This window comes from Octopus sinensis, linkage group LG12 (assembly GCF_006345805.1).
Source record: "Octopus sinensis linkage group LG12, ASM634580v1, whole genome shotgun sequence".
NCBI lineage: Eukaryota > Metazoa > Mollusca > Cephalopoda > Octopoda > Octopodidae > Octopus > Octopus sinensis.
The window spans coordinates 52,181,208-52,202,311 of NC_043008.1; the positions used below are offsets into that span (position 1 = coordinate 52,181,208).

Below are 21,104 nucleotides of genomic sequence, written 5' to 3' on the forward strand. Positions count from 1 at the left end.
AAGAAAGAGATAGAATTAAAATTATATTTGAGGGGACATTTTCAATGGTTAGCTCATGAAAACAAGCTGTTAGTAAATAATACATTTAGGTGTTAATGGCGAATGAATACAGAAACAGTAAAAAAATTAGAAAGAATCTTAGCTTAGCTCCTTGACATCGTTTGGTGAAGGAATGGAATGAGACGACATGAGACAGGAGTTTTTAAACAGATAAGCTGCAACCGGAAGCGAGTTTGGGGACAGAAGGACAAAAATATGGTAATAAGAGAGAGAGAGATAGAAACGAGGAGAAATGAGCAAAGTTTTGTTTGGGGACAGAAGGATGAAAATATAGTAGTAAGAAAGAGATAGAATTAAAATTATATTTTGAGGGGACATGTGTGTGTGTGTGTGTGTGTGTGAGAAATGAATTAAGGTAAGATCAATAAGAAATTATTCCAGTGAGAGACAAATCATCATCATCATCATCATCATCATTTAACGTCCGCTTTCCATGCTAGCATGGTTGGACGGTTCAACTGGGGTCTGGGGAGCCCGAAAGCTGCACCAGTCCAGTCAATCTGGCAGTGTTTCTCTACAGCTGGATGCCCTTCCTAACGCCAACCACTCCGAGAGTGTAGTGGGTGATTTTATGTGCCACCGACACAGGTGCCAGACGAGGCTGGCAACGGCCACGCTCGGATGGTGTTTTTTATGTGCCACCGACACGGTGCCAGACGAGGCTGGCTGACGGCCACGCTCGGATGGTGTTTTTATGTGCCACCGACACAGGTGCCAGACGAGGCTGGCAGACGGCCACGCTCGGATGGTGTTTTTTATGTGCCACCGACACGGTGCCAGACGAGGCTGGCAGACGGCCACGCTCGGATGGTGTTTTTTATGTGCCACCGACACAGGTGCCAGACGAGGCTGGCAGACGGCCACGCTCGGATGGTGTTTTTATGTGCCACCGACACAGGTGCCAGACGAGGCTGGCAGACGGCCACGCTCGGATGGTTTTTTTATGTGCCACCGACACAGGTGCCAGATGAGGCTGGCAACGGCCACGATCGGATGGTGCTTGTTACGTGCCCACACACGGAGGCCAGTCGATGCGGTACTGGCTACGGCCACGTTCGGATGGTTTTCTTATATGCCACTTGCCACCGGCACTGGTACCACAAAGTACAATTCCATTGATGTTCATCTATTTTGATTTGTTTTGATTTGATTTGATTTGATTTGATTCTCACTTGCCTCAACAGTCTTCACAAGTGTCACAAGAAGGAAGGTATGCACAGGTGGACTGACTACGTCCCAGGTAGGGGCCATGGGTTATGGCCTGACTAGTCTTGCCGGTCTTTCGGATGGTGTTTTTATGTGCACCGACACAAGTGCTAGATGAGGCTGGTGAATGGCCACGATCGGATGGTGTTTGTCATGTGCCCACCGCACTGACTACGGCACTGATGGATTTCTTGTGTGCCACAGGCACTGGTACCACAAGATACAAATTCCATTGATGTTCATCTATTTTGTCTATTTTGATTTGATTTGATTGATTTTCACTTGCCTCAACCGTCTTCACAAGTGTCACAAGAAGGAAGGAAGGTATGCACAGGTGGACTGACTAGTCTTGCCGGGTCTTCGGAAGGTGTTTTTATGTGCCACCGACAGGTGCCAGATGAGGCTGGCGAACGGCCATGATCGGATGGTGTTTGTTACGTGCCCACAGCACGGAGGCCGGTCGATGCGGAACTGGCTACGGCCACGTTCGGATGGTTCTCATGTGTGCCACCGGCACTGGTACCACAAAGTGTGTGCCACCGGCACTGGATGGTTCTCATGTGTGCCACCGGCACTGGTACCACAAAGTGTGTGCCACCGGCACTGGTACCACAAAGATACAGATTCCATTGATGTTCATCTATTTTGATTTGTTTTGATTTGATTTTCACTTGCCTCAACAGGTCTTCACAAGTGTCACAAGAAGGAAGGTATGCACAGGTGGACTGACTACGTCCCAGGTAGGGGCCATGGGACACAGTATAACGATAAGAGGTGCTAATAGTCTTGTGAAGACACATGTCTAGGTCGGTTTTTATAAAGTACCTGCAAGCAATCACCTTTTATAAGGTACCTGCAAGCAGACACCTTTTTATAAGGTGTCTGCAAGCAATCTTCGGGCTCTAAGCTCAAGATTATTTTTCTGCTTATATTCACTAATCCACTTCTTGCAGCAACGTTCTCATTTTTATTCTTGTGATTTACCATGCACCAGCACCCTAATTTTTAAATGAAACAGACTATGTGCCCAAAGCCCAAAAATTGCTTGAAGACACAAAGCATGTTTTCATAATGGGCCTTGTGTCTTCAAGCAACCTTTAGTAGCTCCCATCTTTATACTGTGTACATTGAATGATGTATATAATTGGATGAAAACATTACTCCCCCTTAATCTCTTGATCTCTGCCACTTCTAGCCATATGCACGTGCATACACACATTTGTATGTATGAATGAGCACCTTGTTTCCCTGGGCATGGATTCACTGAAGCTCCGGCGTCTGGCAATGGACTTGGTAAAAACCCACAAAGTTATCAACCACCTCACCAACAACAACACTGAACACCTTTTTGATCTCCATGTGTCCAACACACGTGGACATGCCTACAAAGTCAGAAAACAGCACAGCTCCCATGACTTTCGGAAACATTTTTTCACGCTCAGAGTTGCTGAAGCATGGAACAAACTGCCTGCGTCAGTTGTTGACTGCCATGACACTGCATCCTTTAAGGCCCTCATGCTTTCCGAAATCCGCCGAAACTACACCTGATTGTCCCCCTTCCATACTCAAACACATATGTGTATGTCATGACTCATGCACTGTTCTTTTCCTGACGCTTGTACATTACCTTATGTACTATACATACACTTTAGATGAGTTGTAGTGCACCTGAGCACTGTACACAATGTTTTATTATTATTTTTATTATATATATTAGCATAAGTGTGTGTGTGTTTGTGTGTGTGTGTGTGTGTGCATGCATGCATATGTATATATGTATGCATGTATGGATGTCTCCATTTAATAGGGTTAGGGTTATTCAGAATTAGCCTTCAAATTATGATAATGACGTCATAATCCAGAAATGTATCGATATATCGCTGAAAACATTTAGATTATCCTTTAATAAAATTAAAAATTAAAAATCAAAATCATTTAATTTATTCCTTCCTTCTTAATTACAGTAACTGTTAAAAAATAAATGTAAAACAAAATGGAGTGTTCATACATTGACGTGTACAAAGACGGGTACATGTATGATGGGTACCTCAGTTTTTCTACCAGATCCATTCATCAAGTTTTGGGCAACCCAGGGTTAAAACAGATGATACTTGCCCATGCTACACAGAGTAGAAGTGAACTCAAAAGCAAACTTCTTAAATGAATGGTCATGCCCGTATGTTTTACACACACACACACACACACACTGGTAATGTTCTATTTGCTATCTATGAAGAAAACATACATACATACAGATAAATACAAGCATAACTATACACATACACACACATACACACACACATACTCACATGCAAACACAAAAAGGAAACAAAATGAGAGTAAAGAGTAATAAGATAAGAGTTTTACCTGGCAATGAGTACGATGATGATGATGATCGAGATTAATATGATGACCGCAAGGAGGCCTATAACTGTGGAAGAAAACAATAAGATGCTCAGTCAAGCAATACTTTATGTATACTTAAGTGGCAGCTAATATACCTAATGTAATAAGGAAGAATAAATTTGTCATCATTCAAAATTACAAAAGTAATTTAGAAAATATTAATTAGCTGTGTTGATAATTGCTGTCAAAATCAAGAGAGACAATTCCAAGATGGAAATCAATAAAAAATTGAATGGAGACATAGTACTAGATATGTTTTGGTCTTATTAAACCTCTTCAGTAAAATATACTGGTATTCATTCTTATCAAACCCCACACTCTCCCAGCTGCATAATTCCAATAGTTTGAATGTTGAAGGTGTCACTCCTCTTTTTAACAAGGTTTATCATTAATACTAAGGATTTTTCTTTTCATCGTGAGTGTAATTTTAACTCTTAACTTCCGGTACTATGATCTAACACCACAAGGAAACCTTGTTTATGTTTATTTGTAGGGCAGTTGAGACCTGTCTAATGTAAGGAGGAAAAGCTCTAATCCCTTCTATCATTCAGTTTTATTTAGTCACATAATTATTACAAGACTGGGCTTTTGTCTTTGAAAATTTTCACTATGATTTTAAGAGTTAATTAAATATTTTGGGGTGGGGAGTTAATGAGTTAAATTTGTTAACCTCATTTTACTCCCTGTCTTTCATTCAGCTGCAGTCTTTAAACCGCTAAATACCAGCTTAATAATGGCAAGTTTATTTTCAAAGTTAATTAAAACTACTGTAGAGTATTTGAATAGAAATATGGTAACAAAAAGGGTTGAACTCATACAAAAAATTCACTCCCAGTTATAAAATCATATTTGAGGAGAATTAACTGGCATCCATAACTAACAAACCATGACAGAACATGACCCCTATTTTCAATACATGACATTAAGTGGGTATCATTTAAGTGACACTCAGATAATAAATACAGAATTTCTCACTTCTAAATTCACTCAGAGGCACTTGATCTTTAGCCCCAGGATAGTGAAGACAACATTTATCCAAGGTAACATGTAGAGGGACTGAACTTGAAAACATGCAGTTGCAGAATGAAAAGATTATAAAGAAAAATAAGACGATGTATAAAGAAAAATAATTACCTATTTTCACGATGAGGTTTGATTTATTAGAATGTATTTTCTCATGTTTCCCTTCATTCTCTAAAAAGCAAAGAATAAATTTTAATTAAAAATTAACAAAAATATCTCTGAAATACACAAACATTATTATTGATCTGAGAAGTCCAATCCAGTTTTTTGTAGGGATTGTTAATCTCAGTCATCAATGCCATCAATTTGGAGGAATCATTCAGTCAGGAAGAAATTCTTGGACAGAAGAAATAGCTGATGACAACATCAAATGATGAACAGATAGCTAATATCATCATCATCATCATCATTATTTTGATGTCCACATTATTGTTGAAGCAGATCTTCTAAGGCCAGATAACCTTTCTCTTATCAACACACACACATTAGTGTCTGTTCGTCTGTCTGTCTGTCTGTCTGTCTGTCTATCTATCTATCTATCTCAATACTTGTGTGTATGCGTGTGTATGTGTGCATGTATAATATTATTATATTGTTGATTGGGAAGAACAAGCTGGTCTGTTTCAGGGGACTTTTGTGCTAGGAATTACCATGAATAATTTCCAGAAATCCCTGGCCTGGCAGTGTCACTGAGGAGCATTGCCATTTCAAGGTATGTGCTGTTAGACAGGACTGTCTGAGTTGTGTGCAGATTGACAAAGCCATACTGTATGCACTCATGTGTAGTTTGAGTACTGCTGACTTGTGAAGAAATGTTGAGCAGCTGTTTATCATGTGTAGGAAAGATCTGATAATCAGCTGAGTCCATCACGAAGACAGCCTCACTACCTGCCTTAAACAAAACAGAGCAAGCAATATTTCTCTGTCTAGAGGCTATGGCAAATAAGTTTGTGTGATGGATGAAGTTCAAAGGGCCAAGGAAAGATACCGTCCTCTTCAGTCAAGCCTTCATCAACTTTTTCAAGTTCCACTTGGAAAGGAAAGCAAGGGTAGAGAGGGGAGTGCCATCTCCCAGTGAATTTGTGAAAAGATGAGTGACTGTGGAAATAATGGAAGTGAGGCACGGGCATGGCTGTGTGGTTAGGGAGCTTGCTTCCTAGCTACATGGTTCGGGTTCAGTCCCACTGCGTGGCACTTTGGGTAGGTGTCTTCCACTATAGCCCCGAGCCGACCGGAGCTTTGTGATTGAATTCGGTAGGTGGAAGTTACTGCCGTGTGTGTAGGTGTGCGTATAGCTGCTCAGTGCCTCTCCGAAAGAGAGAGAGAGAATGACCCTACTCTGAGCATGTGTCTGCAGATTGAAGAACAACAGTTGGCCAAGAGCAATTTCCTTTATCCAGATTGAGACTGGGCACCTGGCACTTAGAAGGATGTCAGATGCTGACAGTCCTTTACCAGTTGGGCAATGTGATAGGTGGATGTTCCCCTTTAGCAATATATAGAGGATTAGTAGTGGGGAAATGCAACAATGTCATTGAGGAAGCCCTCGATGTTGATGAAAGCAAACTGGCTAGTTTGTTTTGAGGGACTTTCTGATCAGGGACTACTATGAATAATTTCCATAAGTCCTTGGTTTGGGAGTGCTACTGGGGTGGTTATGAGTTTGAGATAAACACTGCAGGCATGGACATGCTTTTCTGACGTGTGTGCAGAACAACTAAACTGTTCAGTACAGGGAGGTGCTGTCCTCAAGTAAATTTATTGAAAGGGGTGGGGAAGTTGTGAAAATGATGAGAGTGCTCAAAGAATTGGAGACAGCACTTTCCCTAGTTGTTCAGGGAGATCTTGGACAGTGGAGTTTCTTGCTTCTCCATAGAGGTCCTCCTGAATCAGGAAGCACACATCACTTTCAACTTTTAATTTTTCTTCTTTTCTTTAACTGTTGTGTATTATGTACACTTCACTTCTTTGTTTTATTGTATACTGTGCATACTTTCCTCCCCTTTTTTTTTTTAATCATTTCATTATATGTAAACCTCTATACTTTAACTCTGTTCTTGTATTGCCCCCTCATCCTTCACTCTGGTGGCGAAAAAAGGAAACCGTCGCCGCCGTCGTCGTCATCATCATCATTATTATCATTATTAAGTGAGAGAGCAATGCATGCCACCAAAGTGATATTGGGGTACAAATATACAAAGCTCAGTACACCCATCTTGACTACTTTTTTGATAAGAGTACACCAGGCACATGCATCACAACCATATGTGCATAATATGGGGATCTCATATCAAGATTAACAGTGCATGACCTTGCGGGTGGAGCCCAGTTAGAATTTTCTTCAAGATGAGTAGCCCATTCCACTCAAAAGGTCTCTTAATATGGTTTACTTAAGGATGATGAACAAAACATTCGTGTTTCCAGTTAAAATGCTGAAGGATTAAATTAAACAATTTCAGATACACCATATACCTTTTGTTATTGGGATAAATTCTGGCATCAAGTTATCTTGAGTTTTGCTTCCTCCATTTGTTTTGAATTTATACTCTGTGATATTGTTGATCAAACTTATCTGAAATGATAGATTTGAAATTTCATTAATATAACCCACCTGATTGAACACTGATTATGATTTGCTTCAGTTCATTGTCAAGGTGTTGATGCTGTTTGTCCTTGCATTCACTATTGGTGTCAACATTCTGTAGGGAAGACACTTCAAATATTTTCCATCCCTCCAAATCAATCAATCAATCATCGTTTAACGTCTGCTTTCCATGCTAGCATGGGTTGGATGGTTCAACTGGGGTCTAGGAAGCCAGAAGGCTGCACCAGGCCAGTCTGATCTAGCAGTGTTTCTACAGCTGGATGCCCTTCCTAACGCCAACCACTCCGTGAGTGTAGTGGGTGCTTTTTATGTGCCACCGACACAGGTGCCAGACGAGGCTGGTGAAAGGCCTAATCAATAAATCAATAAATTAATCAATCAATCAAACAACCAATAATATTTATATTACAAAAGTTTAATAAATAGATTCCACTGATTGACTTTTCTCCTAACCAGATGTTACTGTCAATGGGTTATTAACATTTTTCTTTTTAATTAAAAGAGTGAATATGTGGATTTAGTACGGAGGCTCAGTAGAACAGTCAACAATTTACTTTGCTCTCATTGCTTTCAGCTGTAAGATGTATCATATGGGGTACCTATATGCACTGTAGTGGAATAGACCAGAAAGAAGTGAGCAACATTGGAGATAAATTTTTAGTTATTCACGTGGTAGAGTAACACTTTGTGAGGGAGGGGTTTAGTTGATTACACTGACACAAAGATCATCATCATGATCATCATAATCATCATCATCCCCACCACCACCACCACCACCAGAGATCAGGGATGGTAAGTAGATGGGGAGGATGAAGGGAATAAGGCGGGGAACAGAGAAGAGAAGGGTTAGTTATAAGGTTGAGAAAAAGGAGGATCAGAATTGAAAGGAGAATGTGTTTAGTGGGGGACAGGTCTAGGGCTATCCATCATTATAAGTATGTTTTAGAAAAGAATGAGAAGTAAACTTGGTTCCACTGAGAGTGTGGACCCAACCATTTTGAAGTATCAAATGCATTCTCATAAAACATGCAGCCTGCCTCCCTATCATCTTTAGATATTTTAAAATAGAATAAAAATATAATTTTACTTCACTGATCCTCAGAGATTTATCAAAGAAATTGAATCTTAGGCTTGTGATTTCACTGTCTTCATATGTCTTCAGATTAAAATATCTAACATAGTAATCTCCATATATAGCTAGATGTTTCCAAAACAACTTTCTAGAGGAAGAAGATAACCCGTCTTGATTTATTTCTACGGTGAAATTTCGTTCATGTTCTTCAGGAGAAATAACTTTCAACACCCAATCTTTGCCTGAAATATAAATTCAGAAAATGTCTTTTAGTGTGTGTATGTGTGTGTGTGTGTGTGTGTGTGTGTGTGCATATGCACACCTAAATACATATACATTTAAATCTGTAAGACCCTTAAGTGATGCATTTATATCGTTCACCTAAAGTACTCATAATTTGTTACATCATCATTTGGATTTGTGGAAGTAATGATGTGGAAGTGTGGTAAGAAGTGGAGATGTGGCAGTATGGTAAGAAGTGCAGCATGGTAAGAAGTAATGATGTGGGAGAGTATTAAGTAATAATGATGTGTCGTGTGTGGTAACAAGCAATGATGTGGTAATGAGGTGAGAAGTAATGAGGTAGCAGTGTAGTAAAAGTAATAATGTGGCAGTGTGGTAAGTAGTAATGATGTGGCAGTGTGATAAGAAGAAATGATGTAGGAGTGTGGTAAGAATTCACGATGTGGTTGTGTAGTAAGAAGTACAGATGTGGCAGATGGTAAGAAATAATGATGTAGCATTGTGTTAAGAATTCACGATGTGGTTGTGTAGTAAGAAGTACAGATGTTGCGGTGTGGTAAGAAGTAATGATGTAGCATTGTGTTAAGAATTCACGATGTGGTAGTGAGGTAAGAATGATATGGAGGTGTGGTAAGAAGTAAGAAGTGCAGATGTGGCAGTGTAATAAAAGTAATGATGTGTGAATTGGTAATAAGTAATGATGTGACAGTTTGGTAATAATTAACGATGTGGTAGTTTGGTAACAAGTGATAATTTGGGAGTGCGGTAAGAAGTAATGATGTGGCAGTGTGGCAAGAATTAATGGTGATACAGTGTGGTAAGAATACTGGTGTGACAGTGTGGTAAGAAGTAATGATGTAACAGTATTGTAAGAAGTAAAGATGTGGTAATGTGGTAGTGAAGTAAGTAGTAATAATTATGCGGCCGTCTGGTACGAAGTAATGATTTACTAGTTTTGCAAGAATTAATGATGTGTGAATGTGCTAAGTAGTATTGATGTAGCAGTGTGGTATGAAGTACAGATCTGGTAGTGTGGTAAGAAGTAATGACATATTAATGTGCTAAGAAGTAATGATGTGGCTGTGTGGTAATAATTAATAATGTAGCAGTGTGGTAAGGAGTAATGATGTGGCAGTGTTGTAAGAAGTTTGCTTGCCAACTGCATGGTTTGGGATTCATTCCCACTGTATGGCACCTTTGCCATGTGTCTTCTACTATCAGGGTGGTCTGAAAAGTTCATAGGCTGTGTATGAAGGAGAGATGCTACAGTTGTGAAATCTTGCATGCATTAATTTCAAATCTTCCTATTAATAAAGAAATAGTTTCTTTCCATCGAAACTGACATCTGACTGTTCAAAGAAGACTTCAAACGTAAGAACTTGCCACTTCTCTTGCAAAGGGACAAAGTCTGGCATCGTGGTATTATCAAGTATTTGTAGTAAAAGTGATTAGACCCCAAGAACTGTCATACAGACATGATTGCTACATTAATGGATAATGCTCCAGCTTTAATGAGAGTGCAAAAGTTAGCATCTGAGGGGAAGAGAGAGTCTTGAAGATGGCTCAATGTCTGAATGATCTGCAATTGCCACCACTCAGGAAAACAATTATTGTGTTCACCACTTGGTGATGGATGATTGATGATTAACTATAAATTAAACTAGCAGTATCGCCCGGCGTTGCTCGGGTTTGTAAGGGAAATAACTATATAAGCATTTTTAGAGAGTTACTTCCCTTATATAACCCGAGCAAAAATCATTAAAAATGCGGAAAAATGATGGTAAATTTTTTTTTAAATCGTAGACTCATTGTAGACGCACGCTAATACCCAGAAGGGCTCGATATGAATCACGACTATAAGATACCCGCTTTTGGTTAAACTGCACTGCAAAATGTGGGAGTAGTTAGGAATCTAAATCGGAGTAGACAGACACACACACACACAACTTTAGTTTTATATATAAAGATAGCGAATGTTATTTGCAAAGCCAGTGAGAAAGTAGTGAGGAGATGACAATGGACCAAGGTGTATGGCAATATGAGGTTGTTGAGAAGACTCATCCACCAAAACAAAACTGAATTCTGGAAGCACTCTGTGTTATTCTGCCCATACTCAACATTAATTCTTAAACTCCACCCCAATGAACCAAACTTCATCTCTTCATGCACTATACTTTCACTCCCTATCACTCCTACCATCCAATTCTGCTCTGTCATCTATCTCATCTGTCTTCCCTCAGCCAGCTGTATCATTGCTATCCTGCTGGTCCCCTATATACTTGTGTCTCACCACTCACTGCATCCCCGTTCTCCTCCCTTCATCTCTTTTGCACTCTCATGAACTGTTTGCTCACTATCCCAATCCAGTCCTCTCTTCTACCCCATTTACATTCATCTCCTAATATCTAGAGGCACACACTGGCACGTTGCCACCATCTCTCTCAGTCTTTCTCTCTCTCTTTCCCACAGACTGGGGTAACCCTCATCGTCTGGCACAAAGCCACCTCTCTCAATATCACTCTCCCTCCCAGTTGAGGGGTTTTTGGGATACAAATTCTTCAGTAACCTCACTGGTGTTGGTGCCATGGGGAAAAGCACTCAATACACTCTGTAAAATGGTTGGCATTAGGAAGTCATCTAGCAATAGAAACCCTGCCAAAACAGACAACTGGAGCTTGGTGCAGTCCTCTGGCTCACCAGCCCATGTCAAACTGTCCAACCCATGCCAGCATGGAAACAGACAATGTGTGTGTGTATGTGTACTCGCTCACACACACACACACAGTGTTACCAAGTCTGCACTCTATGACATTACATTGTCATTTCATGCACACCCATAAATATCTTGAGACCAATAAAATATCCAAAGGCTCAGTTTGCAGAAAACCTGTAGAATTTGTTGGGATGGTTGATTGTTTCAATCTTTTGGATTACTTAAGCTGTACACCTCATTATCTCTCAAAACTACATTAGCTACTATACCTTCAACTACCTCCTTAACTATTTTGATACCAACTCTCTCAATATCACGCCTAGTTCTATCATACAAAACTCCAGTTTTAAAGTGATTGAAATTAAAACCTTCCAATAAAATTCAATGTTAATTTATGTTTCAAAAATCATTTTAATAACCACAAAGTCATTTTAATATATTCTTCATTGAGCTGGCAGAAATGTTAGCATGCCAGGTGAAATGCTTAGTGGTATTTTGTCTGTCTTTATGTTCTGAGTTCAAATTCTACTGAGGTCAACTTTGCCTTTCATCAAAAAATTATGTATCAGTTGCATACTGGGGTCGATCTAATCGACTGGCCCCCTCTCCAAAAATTTCGGGCCTTGTGCCTTGAGTAGAAAAGAATATATTCTTCATTATTTTCAAAATTAATTAAAACTATTTCAATTAAAATACAGTAACTAAAGAATTTATCTGTGAACTGCCATTCAAGACTGAGTGATAATATTTATTTCCAATGTAAAATGGACACTAATATATAATTAATATGAAGACATTTTAATTGGTCTAATTAATAAATGTTGACATGGCTGTGTTGTTAAGAAGTGTGGTTTGGAATCAAGTGACATTAGGTTCAATCCCCCCATGTGTCACCTTGGGCATATGTCTTTTGCTTTACCTTCAGGTTGACTAATGCCTTTGATTGAGCATTGTTGTACTTAAATGCTTAAAGAGCAGTTCTTGAAATATCTTTGACTCCCTCATCTAACCTTAGCTCTGATGTTATTACTAGCTTAGGCTCAATTATTTGTATGTTGCTTAGCTAAGATGGCAGAACCTAACACTTACTTCTAACAGTCTGTCTCAATACACTGGAGCCTTGTTTGCATATCCTGTTGCTAGCCCAGTACATCTGGTCCTATATAAAATAGGTATAGAGAAATTTCACCTGCTTTCAAATTCCATAACGTTTGTCACTAGCACTTGCAAGATCAATAGTTCTACCAACTTCAATATATATATATATATATATATATATATATCATATTGCATTTCTAAATCTCTCAGAGAGACTTATACAGTAGCAGCACAATAAAGTGATGGTTTGTTTGTTGCCAACTTAATGTGGCAGTCCCAGGAAAGGGAAGATTGTTACTGCTATTTAGCCCCAGGAAACTTCAAATGTGAATAAGCATTGACAGCTAGCAAGCCAAGCAACTCCAGACTGATGAAGAGCAATGATTCTGAAACTAGTCTCTGAAAGTGGGCTTTGCTGGGTGGAGGTGCTTATCTCCCCTGTTTGAAAATTTAAGGACACACAATGCTTGTGTCACATAGCCAACTGGAAACGATGTTTCCTGCGCCTAAATAGCAGTAGCATTCTTCCCTTTCCTGGGTCTGCCATATTCAGTTGGCAACAAACTACCACTTTATATATATATATATATATATATATATATATATATTATATATATATAAATTGTTTTTATTGGTATCATTTTGGTTTTGATGTATATACACAATTTATTTTTCTATGTCCATATAGAGTTGGTTTCGTTTTTGTTTTGTTTCATTAGTATAGATATACATATGTATGTGAGTAAAGAAATAATGGGGTATATATGTAGATATAGCGTATTTATCTTATTTAATTTGTTGTTTTGGATCATTGTTAATATGTGGGGCATTTCGTTTGCATTGTATTACTTTGTTTTTGTTGTATGTATGAATATATAAATGGCGGTGCCCCAGCATGGCCACAGCTCATAAGCTGAAACTAGAATCAATCAATCAATCATATGTAAATATTTTTTTTTGTTGACTGTTTTGAATTGATTTTGTTTTTCGCTTTGTTTCTATAAACGGAAAAATTGTTATCTCCCTTGCATTCTAATAGTCAAATTAAAAATACCTAGTTTTAAATTAGTATGTATGAAATAATGTTCTAACATAAATAGATACATGTGTGCATGAATTGTGTATGTATGTAAATTGTAAAAAGTATATATATATATATATATATATATATGTATAATGTGTGTAGTGTGTGTGTATGAAAAAATAAGTTCAAAAAGAACAATTCAAACGTTTTGAAGGATCCCCCCCCCAAAAAAAGAAAAAAAGACAATACAAATATGTAAAAAATAATAATAATAATTAGTATTACTATTATAAAAATTGTACATTGTCATTCTCATCAGTGAAGAATAATTTAAAACTAAAATACGTAAAATACGTAAAACAAACTAAATTTCGATAACTTAATCTATATTCATCAATTTATTTATTTATTTTATAAACACTTTGGTTTAATCTTATTCTACTTATGTTATATACACTACAAAATCTACTGTTAATTTATACTCATTATACTACTACAAATTATAACTACAAAAATTAGTAACATAAATCATGGTTAAATATATACATACACAAATTAGCTAAACTTACTATATAAGTAATTTAACTTATGTCTACATTTAATTTTTCTCTCATCTTGCGAATTAAAAAAAATTTTATTATTAGATAGTAATATCTCCATAAATTCATTTGTACATAGTAAACAAAATCATTACCTATTCGATAAGATTTAGCTTTACAAACTATCTCCCAATTTAAAATATACTTAATTCCTTTAGATTTCAATTTCCATATACATTTGCTAAGGACAGTAGAATTAATCAATGTTTTATTCTCAAATGAATGCATGTGTTGAGCCACCCTTAATTTAATTTATTAGAAGTTGACCCCACGTAAATCGCATTTAAATTATAACTATTTGTATTAATATTATCATCAATCAAAGTAACATCCAAATTACATTTACTTTAAAATTTACATTTTGTCTTATCTCTACATGTATAATTAATTATACTCTGGTCTTTATTATTATTAGAATAATTATTTAGCATGTTACTGTAAAACTTATTAAGCTTAAATCTATTAAAAGAAGAAATAATGTTACCAGCATTCTTTGTATTAGAATAACCAATTCCAAAATTATTACTAGAAAAGAATGTTATATTTTTATTATCTATAATGAATACTTCAATTAGTTTTAATATCTCTTTAATAAAGTTTGTTTTAACTTGAGCCCTATAAAGAATAATTAACCAAATTTTGTTCTTATTATTAACATTATTTTTTATTTATTATATTATTATATTTATAATTATCATTAAACAAATTAAATTTATTCTTATCTTTTAGTCTATTATTATATTCATTTTTTGTATTATCATAATACCTATTATTAAAACCATAGTTACCTAAATAAAACTTATCATAATTCTTAATATTAGGTTTATTATTATAAATATCATAGAAATTATTATATTATAAACTTTTATATTATGATTATATTTATAATTATTGAAGGATTTAATACTAATATTATATCCTGCCTCCTGCAAGGCTTCATTATAATAAGATGTGTGTTTTTGGAAAATCTCAAAATTAGAAGAAAGCATCGATATTCTTTTACCTATATTATCTATCAACGATTTCTTAATTGAGGGTGGGTGATTACTATTAGCATTAATATATCTAAGGTTTTCATTAATTTTATGGAATGTTCGGGTTTTACCTGTTATTAAATTAAAATTAGCATCTAACTAATTAAAATTATAGTTCTCTTTATATATAGTAATACCTAATCTGTATCTTTAAAAAAAAACATATAGTTTCTTCTTATATAATTCTAGTGTTCTATTGGTGCAATTCTTAATAAAAGGTCATCCCTATATAATACACCCTCCAACTTTAATTTTTCTAATTGAAGTTCTGATAATAATTAAATACCTACTAAATCAGTTACCTGGGCAGGATCGGGGGCCCCCATAGGTATATCAAAATAGTCTCTAGTATCCTTCCTAGCCCACACTTTATTATTATATCTAATCAACGATTCCCTAGCCTCTTTAACTACATTTTCATCATAAGTCATTCCAACCTTATTCTTTGCAAAAATTAGGGCCTTATTGAGTACAATCTCATTTATAGAAGAAAATAATTATCTATATCTATTTGAATGAATTTATATCTATTTTTATTTTTAGTATTATTAAACCATTTTAAAGTATCATTAGTACTACTCCAAAGTTTTAGATAATTAAGTTCATTTAATCTATTAATTTATTTATCTAAAATAATCTTAATTTACCTAGAGCTGATTTACATGGACAAACATGTCTAACTTTTGGGTCAGAATAAAAATTATCTTTATGATTTTTTAAGTAATTCTAGGGTGCATAGGTATATAAGGTTCAGTTTTATTATCTAACTCATATTTCATCATGATTAATTTAGAGACATTATTTATATTATAAAGAGTATTTTCAGGAACAATTTACATTATTTATCTATATATTTCTCTAATAGATTATCATATAATTTAACATCTAATTTATACAGGTTCTTAATTTTAACTGATTGTACTATAATTCCTTCCATATTTCACATTTCTTTTATTCCAATAGCTAGATTTCTTAAATATTCATTGTGCCTGTTATATTCCCCACTATTATTATATAGATGAATAACTAAACTTGTGTATGTGTATATGCATCTGTGTATACGTACATATGTCTGTATGTATGCATACATAAATGATAGGTATATGTGTGCATGTATAAGTATATATAAATATGTGTATACATAAGCGTCTGTATTGTGCAAATAAATCAGTTATAGGACAGAATTATTTTAGATTTAAAGTTATGAATATATAAAAATTTTAGTTAGATCATTTACTTATTTACGATCAAGCTCGCTCTTATATAGCATCTTTGTAAAGATTTTTAAAATTAAAAATATTTCATTTGATATTTTTTGTCAAATAGTTAAAAAGATATGTCAATCTGATGAAGCATCATTACATAGTTAAACGGATTTGATTATTCTTGTAAAACATCGTTTTATTAATGAAGTGGAAACAGCTGTAGTTTATGAGATGTGCCATTTGTTTTCTATAAAATATTGAAATTGAATTGAATTTATAATTGTCCAATTTATTTTGCTTTTCCATTTCTGATTTATATATATATATATATTTCCTCCACCTCACTCTCTATTTATATCACATCGAAACTAACTATTACTTAACTTTTCCTCTCACACATTCTCCGGTGAAGGGATATTATTATTAATTAATATTCTAGAAACAGCTGTAAGACCTTCTATCTATAAATGGTCTAATATCTATGCAGCCTTGTTTTTTTTTATCTTATTACGCAAAAATTCATATATATGTATATATATATATATATATATATATATATCATCATCATCATCATCATCGTTTAACGTCCGTTTTCCGCGCTAGCATGGGTTGGACGGTTCGACCGGGGTCTGGGGAGCCAGGGGCTGCTCCAGGCTCCAGTCTGATCTGGCAGTGTTTCTACAGCTGGATGCCCTTCCTAACGCCAACCACTCTGCGAGTGTAGTGGGTGCTTTTTACGTGCCACCTGCACAGGTGCCAGAGGGGTCTGGCATCGGCCAAGATCGGTTGGTGCTTATTATGTGCCACCGGCACAGAAGCCAGTCGAGGTGGTGCTGGCATCGGCCACGTTCGGATGGTGCTTATTATGTGCCACCGGCACAGAAGCCATTCGAGGCAGGGTTGGCATCGGTCACGTTCGGATGGTGCTTTTTATGTGCCACCGGCACAGAAGCCAGTCGAGGCGGCACTGGCAACGGCCACGTTCAGATGGGGCTTTTTATGTGCCACCGGCACAGGTATCACAACTACTGTTTCCATTGATATTTGGTTCGATGTTCATGTACATGCACTTGACTCGACAGGTCTCCTCAAGCACAGCAAGATGTTCCGGGGTCCAAGGTACTTTGAATGGGCAGGGGGTATGCAGAACTGGTGCCGGAAGCATCCCGGGTCTTAGTAGTCACAGCACATCTCCAGAGATCCCGGTCCTTCGCCATTGCCTCACTGAGGCCCAACGCTCTGAGGTCATGCTTGACTACCTCATCCCATGTCTTCCTGGGTCTACCTCTCCCCCTGATTCCTTCAACTGTTTGAGAGTGGCACTTCTTCACACATCTCTCCTCATCCATCCGCAGTACATGACCATACCATCGCAAGCGTCGCTCTTGCACACCGCATCTGATGCTTCTTATGCCTAGCATTTCTCTCAGGATGCTTACACTCTGTCGTGCATTCACACTGACATTACACATCCAGCGGATCATGCTAGCTTCATTTCTTTCAAGTCTACGCATGTCCTCTGCAGTCACGGATCATGTTTCACTGCCGTGAAGCATGGCAGTTCGCACACATGCATCATACAATCTACCTTTCACTCTGAGTGAGAGACCCTTTGTCGCCAGTAGGGGTAGGAGCTTTCTAAACTTTGCCCAGGCTATTCGTATTCTAGTGGTGACACTCTCTGAGCATCCACCCCCACTACTAACTTGGTCACCCAGGTAGTGGAAACTATCAACTACTTCTAGTTTCTCCCCCTGGAGTGTGATGGAATCTGTTTTCTGAGTATTTGTGGTGTCTATTGTCCCTGTGCATCTGCCGCACATGAAAGCTATCTTATCAGTTTACATTCCCTTTGATGTTGCTGCACCTCTTATGCATCCATAGCTTACACTGGGTGCATCTTATGGAGTTTCTACCTACACCTTTCCTACAACTCGAGCAGGGCCACCTGCCCGATGGGGTGTGTGATTCGCCGCCTTTCTGCATACTATAACTTTGGTCTTCGCTACATTTACTCTAAGGCCCTTTGATTCTAACCCTTGTTTCCACACCTAAAATTTATTTTTTAGTTCCGGTAGTGATTCTGCTATGAGGGCCAGGTCATCAGCATAGAGGAGCTCCCAGGGGCAACCTGTTTTGAATTCCTCTGTTATTGCCTGGAGGACTATGATGAATAAAAGGGGACTGAGGGCTGAGCCCTGGTGTACACCTACTTCTACCTGGAATTCTTCACTATATTCGTTACCAATCCTAACCTTGCTGACAGCCTCTCTGTATAGAGCCTGTACAGCCCTTATTAGCCATTCGTCAATCTCCAGTTTACGCATCGACCACCAGATAAGGGATCGGGGAACCCTGTCAAAGGCTTTCTCCAAGTCCACAAAAGCTATGTAGAGGGGTTTATCTTTAGCTAGGTACTTCTCCTGCTGTTGTCGGACCAGGAATATAGCATCAGTGGTGCTTCTACCCGGCACAAAACCGAACTGCATCTCATCTAAGCAAATTCTCTCCCTAATGAGATGGGTTATGACCCTCTCTGTGGCTTTCATCACCTGATCCAACAGTTTAATACCCCTGTAGTTATTTCTATCTAGAGCATCACCCTTACCCTTGTAGCAGTTGACTATGGTGCTGCTATGCCAGTCATTGGGTATGACTCCATTATGAACTACCTGGTTAACAATACGGGTGACTAGGCCATAGCCCACATAACCAGCTGTTTTAAGCATCTCAGCAGTGATACCTGATGGGCCGGGGGCTTTACCTGGTTTCATATCCTTAATTGCCTTAACTACAAGGGAGCTGTCTATTTGGATAGCTGGTCCCTCTACTGGGTCAACATTTGGCAGGCTCTCCTCCTCCCATTCATTCTCCACATTCAGCAGTCTTTCATAATGGCTTCTCCAAGCCTCTTTCTTTTCACCAACATTAAAAGCAAGTGCCCCATCATCCATGCGGACACATTTCTCTCCTGTAACATCACTATTTTCTCTCACACACTGTCTAGCAATACGAAATACCTCAGTTCTTTGCTCCTTTACGTCGCTGGACATTGGCAAACTTCTTCTTTTCTGCTATATCTTTGGCTATGTATACCTGCCGCCCGGCCTCCCTTTTGGCTACTTGGTATGGTTCCCTGCTACCCCCATCCCTCCAGGCTCTCCAGGCCTGTTTCTTTGAACTAATGGCTTTGTCTACTGCACTATTCCACCACCACGTAACTCTAGGTCTGGAAGGAACTTTGCACCATCCACAGATTTGGTCTGTGGCACTCAGCAAGCTGTCCCGTAGGAATTTCCAGCTGCCTTCTATGTCCGATATATATATATATATGTACTGAACTTCAATTAGAAAATTTTAAGTTGGAGGGTGGTTTATATAGGGATGATCTTTTATTACTAAGAATTGCGCCAATAGAACACTTGAATTATATAAGAAGAAACTATATAGTTTCTTTAAAAGATATGGATTAAGTATTACTATATATAAGGAGAACTATAATATTAATTATTTAGATGTTAATTTGAATTTAATAACGGGTAAAACCCAACCATATCACAAATTTAATGGAAACCTTAGATATATAAATGCTAATAGTAATCACCCACTCTCAATTAAAAATCGCTGATGAATAACATTGGTAAAAGAATATCATTACTCTGTTATCATTTAAAGATTTTCAATGAACATGCACCTTATTATAATGAAGCCCTGCGAAAGGCAGGATATAATAATAATATCAAATTCTTTAATAATAATAGTTGTAATTATAATATAAAAGATTATAATAAACATAATGTTAAAAATTATGATAAGTTTTACTTAGATAATTATGTTCTTAAAAATAGATATTACAATAATACAAATCATAAGAATAATAATCGAAGAAAAAATAAAAATTTGCTATTGATCTCGTGCAGGATACCCAAACTGAACAACCCGAGGGAAGTACGGCAACTATTGTTGCAAAGAAGGTGAAAATAATGGCAACGAAAAAAGCGCACGAGCAATTGGCTGATAGGTGGGAGGAGAAACTCTGCACGGCAAATATGTGGCCCGCAGCAAACAAGCTGATGTTGACCAGAAGCAAACCCATCAGTGGCTACGGAGCTCAGGGCTAAAAGCAGAGAGCGAAGGTTTCATCCTGGCTGCTCAAGATCAAAGCTATTAACCCGGAACTACCAGGCCAATGTGATGAAAAATGGAGCAGACCCAGAATGCCGATTCTGCAACGACATGATTGAAACAGTGGACCACCTAATCTCTGGATGTAAAGTCTTAGCACCAGTGGAGTATAAATTAAGACATGACAGAGTTGGCCAATATCTACACTGGCTAATAAGTCGGCATTACAATATCAAAACTGCCGACAAGTGGTATAATCACCACCCTGAGGCTGTAACTGAAGGAGAAAATGTAACCATTCTGTGGGACTTTCCAGTACATACAGACCGAACCATCAAGGCCAATAAACCAGATATTGTTGTGAAAGACCAAAACAATTAATTGTACATGTAGAGATAAAAATAAATGTAAATTTAATAATAAATGTAATTTGCATGATGTAGTTTATAAATGTATAGTTACTTTAATTGGTAATAATATGAATGATTATAACTTAAACGCAATCTATATAGGGTCGACTTCAAATAAAATTAAATTAAGGGTGGCTCAACATATAAATTTCTTCAAGAATAGAATTTTAATTAATTCTACTGGGCTTAGTAAATATATATGGGAACTTAAATCTAAACGTATTAAGTATAATTTAAATTGGGAGATAGTTTGTAAGGCAAAATCTTATAGTATAGGTAGT

The 21,104-nt window shown here is 37.3% G+C and overlaps 1 protein-coding gene across 1 annotated transcript in view; it reads right to left on the bottom strand.

Annotated features, from left to right (window-relative positions):
- LOC115218043 overlaps nt 1–21,104 on the bottom strand; it is a 215,384-nt gene that overhangs the window by 12,047 nt on the left and 182,233 nt on the right. The window contains exons 9-11 of the mRNA XM_036507979.1: nt 7,168–7,267; nt 4,807–4,866; nt 3,634–3,697 (exon numbers count right to left, since the gene is read on the bottom strand). Coding sequence (XP_036363872.1) covers nt 3,634–3,697; nt 4,807–4,866; nt 7,168–7,267 — 224 coding nt within the window. The remainder of the gene's footprint in view (nt 1–3,633; nt 3,698–4,806; nt 4,867–7,167; nt 7,268–21,104) is intronic.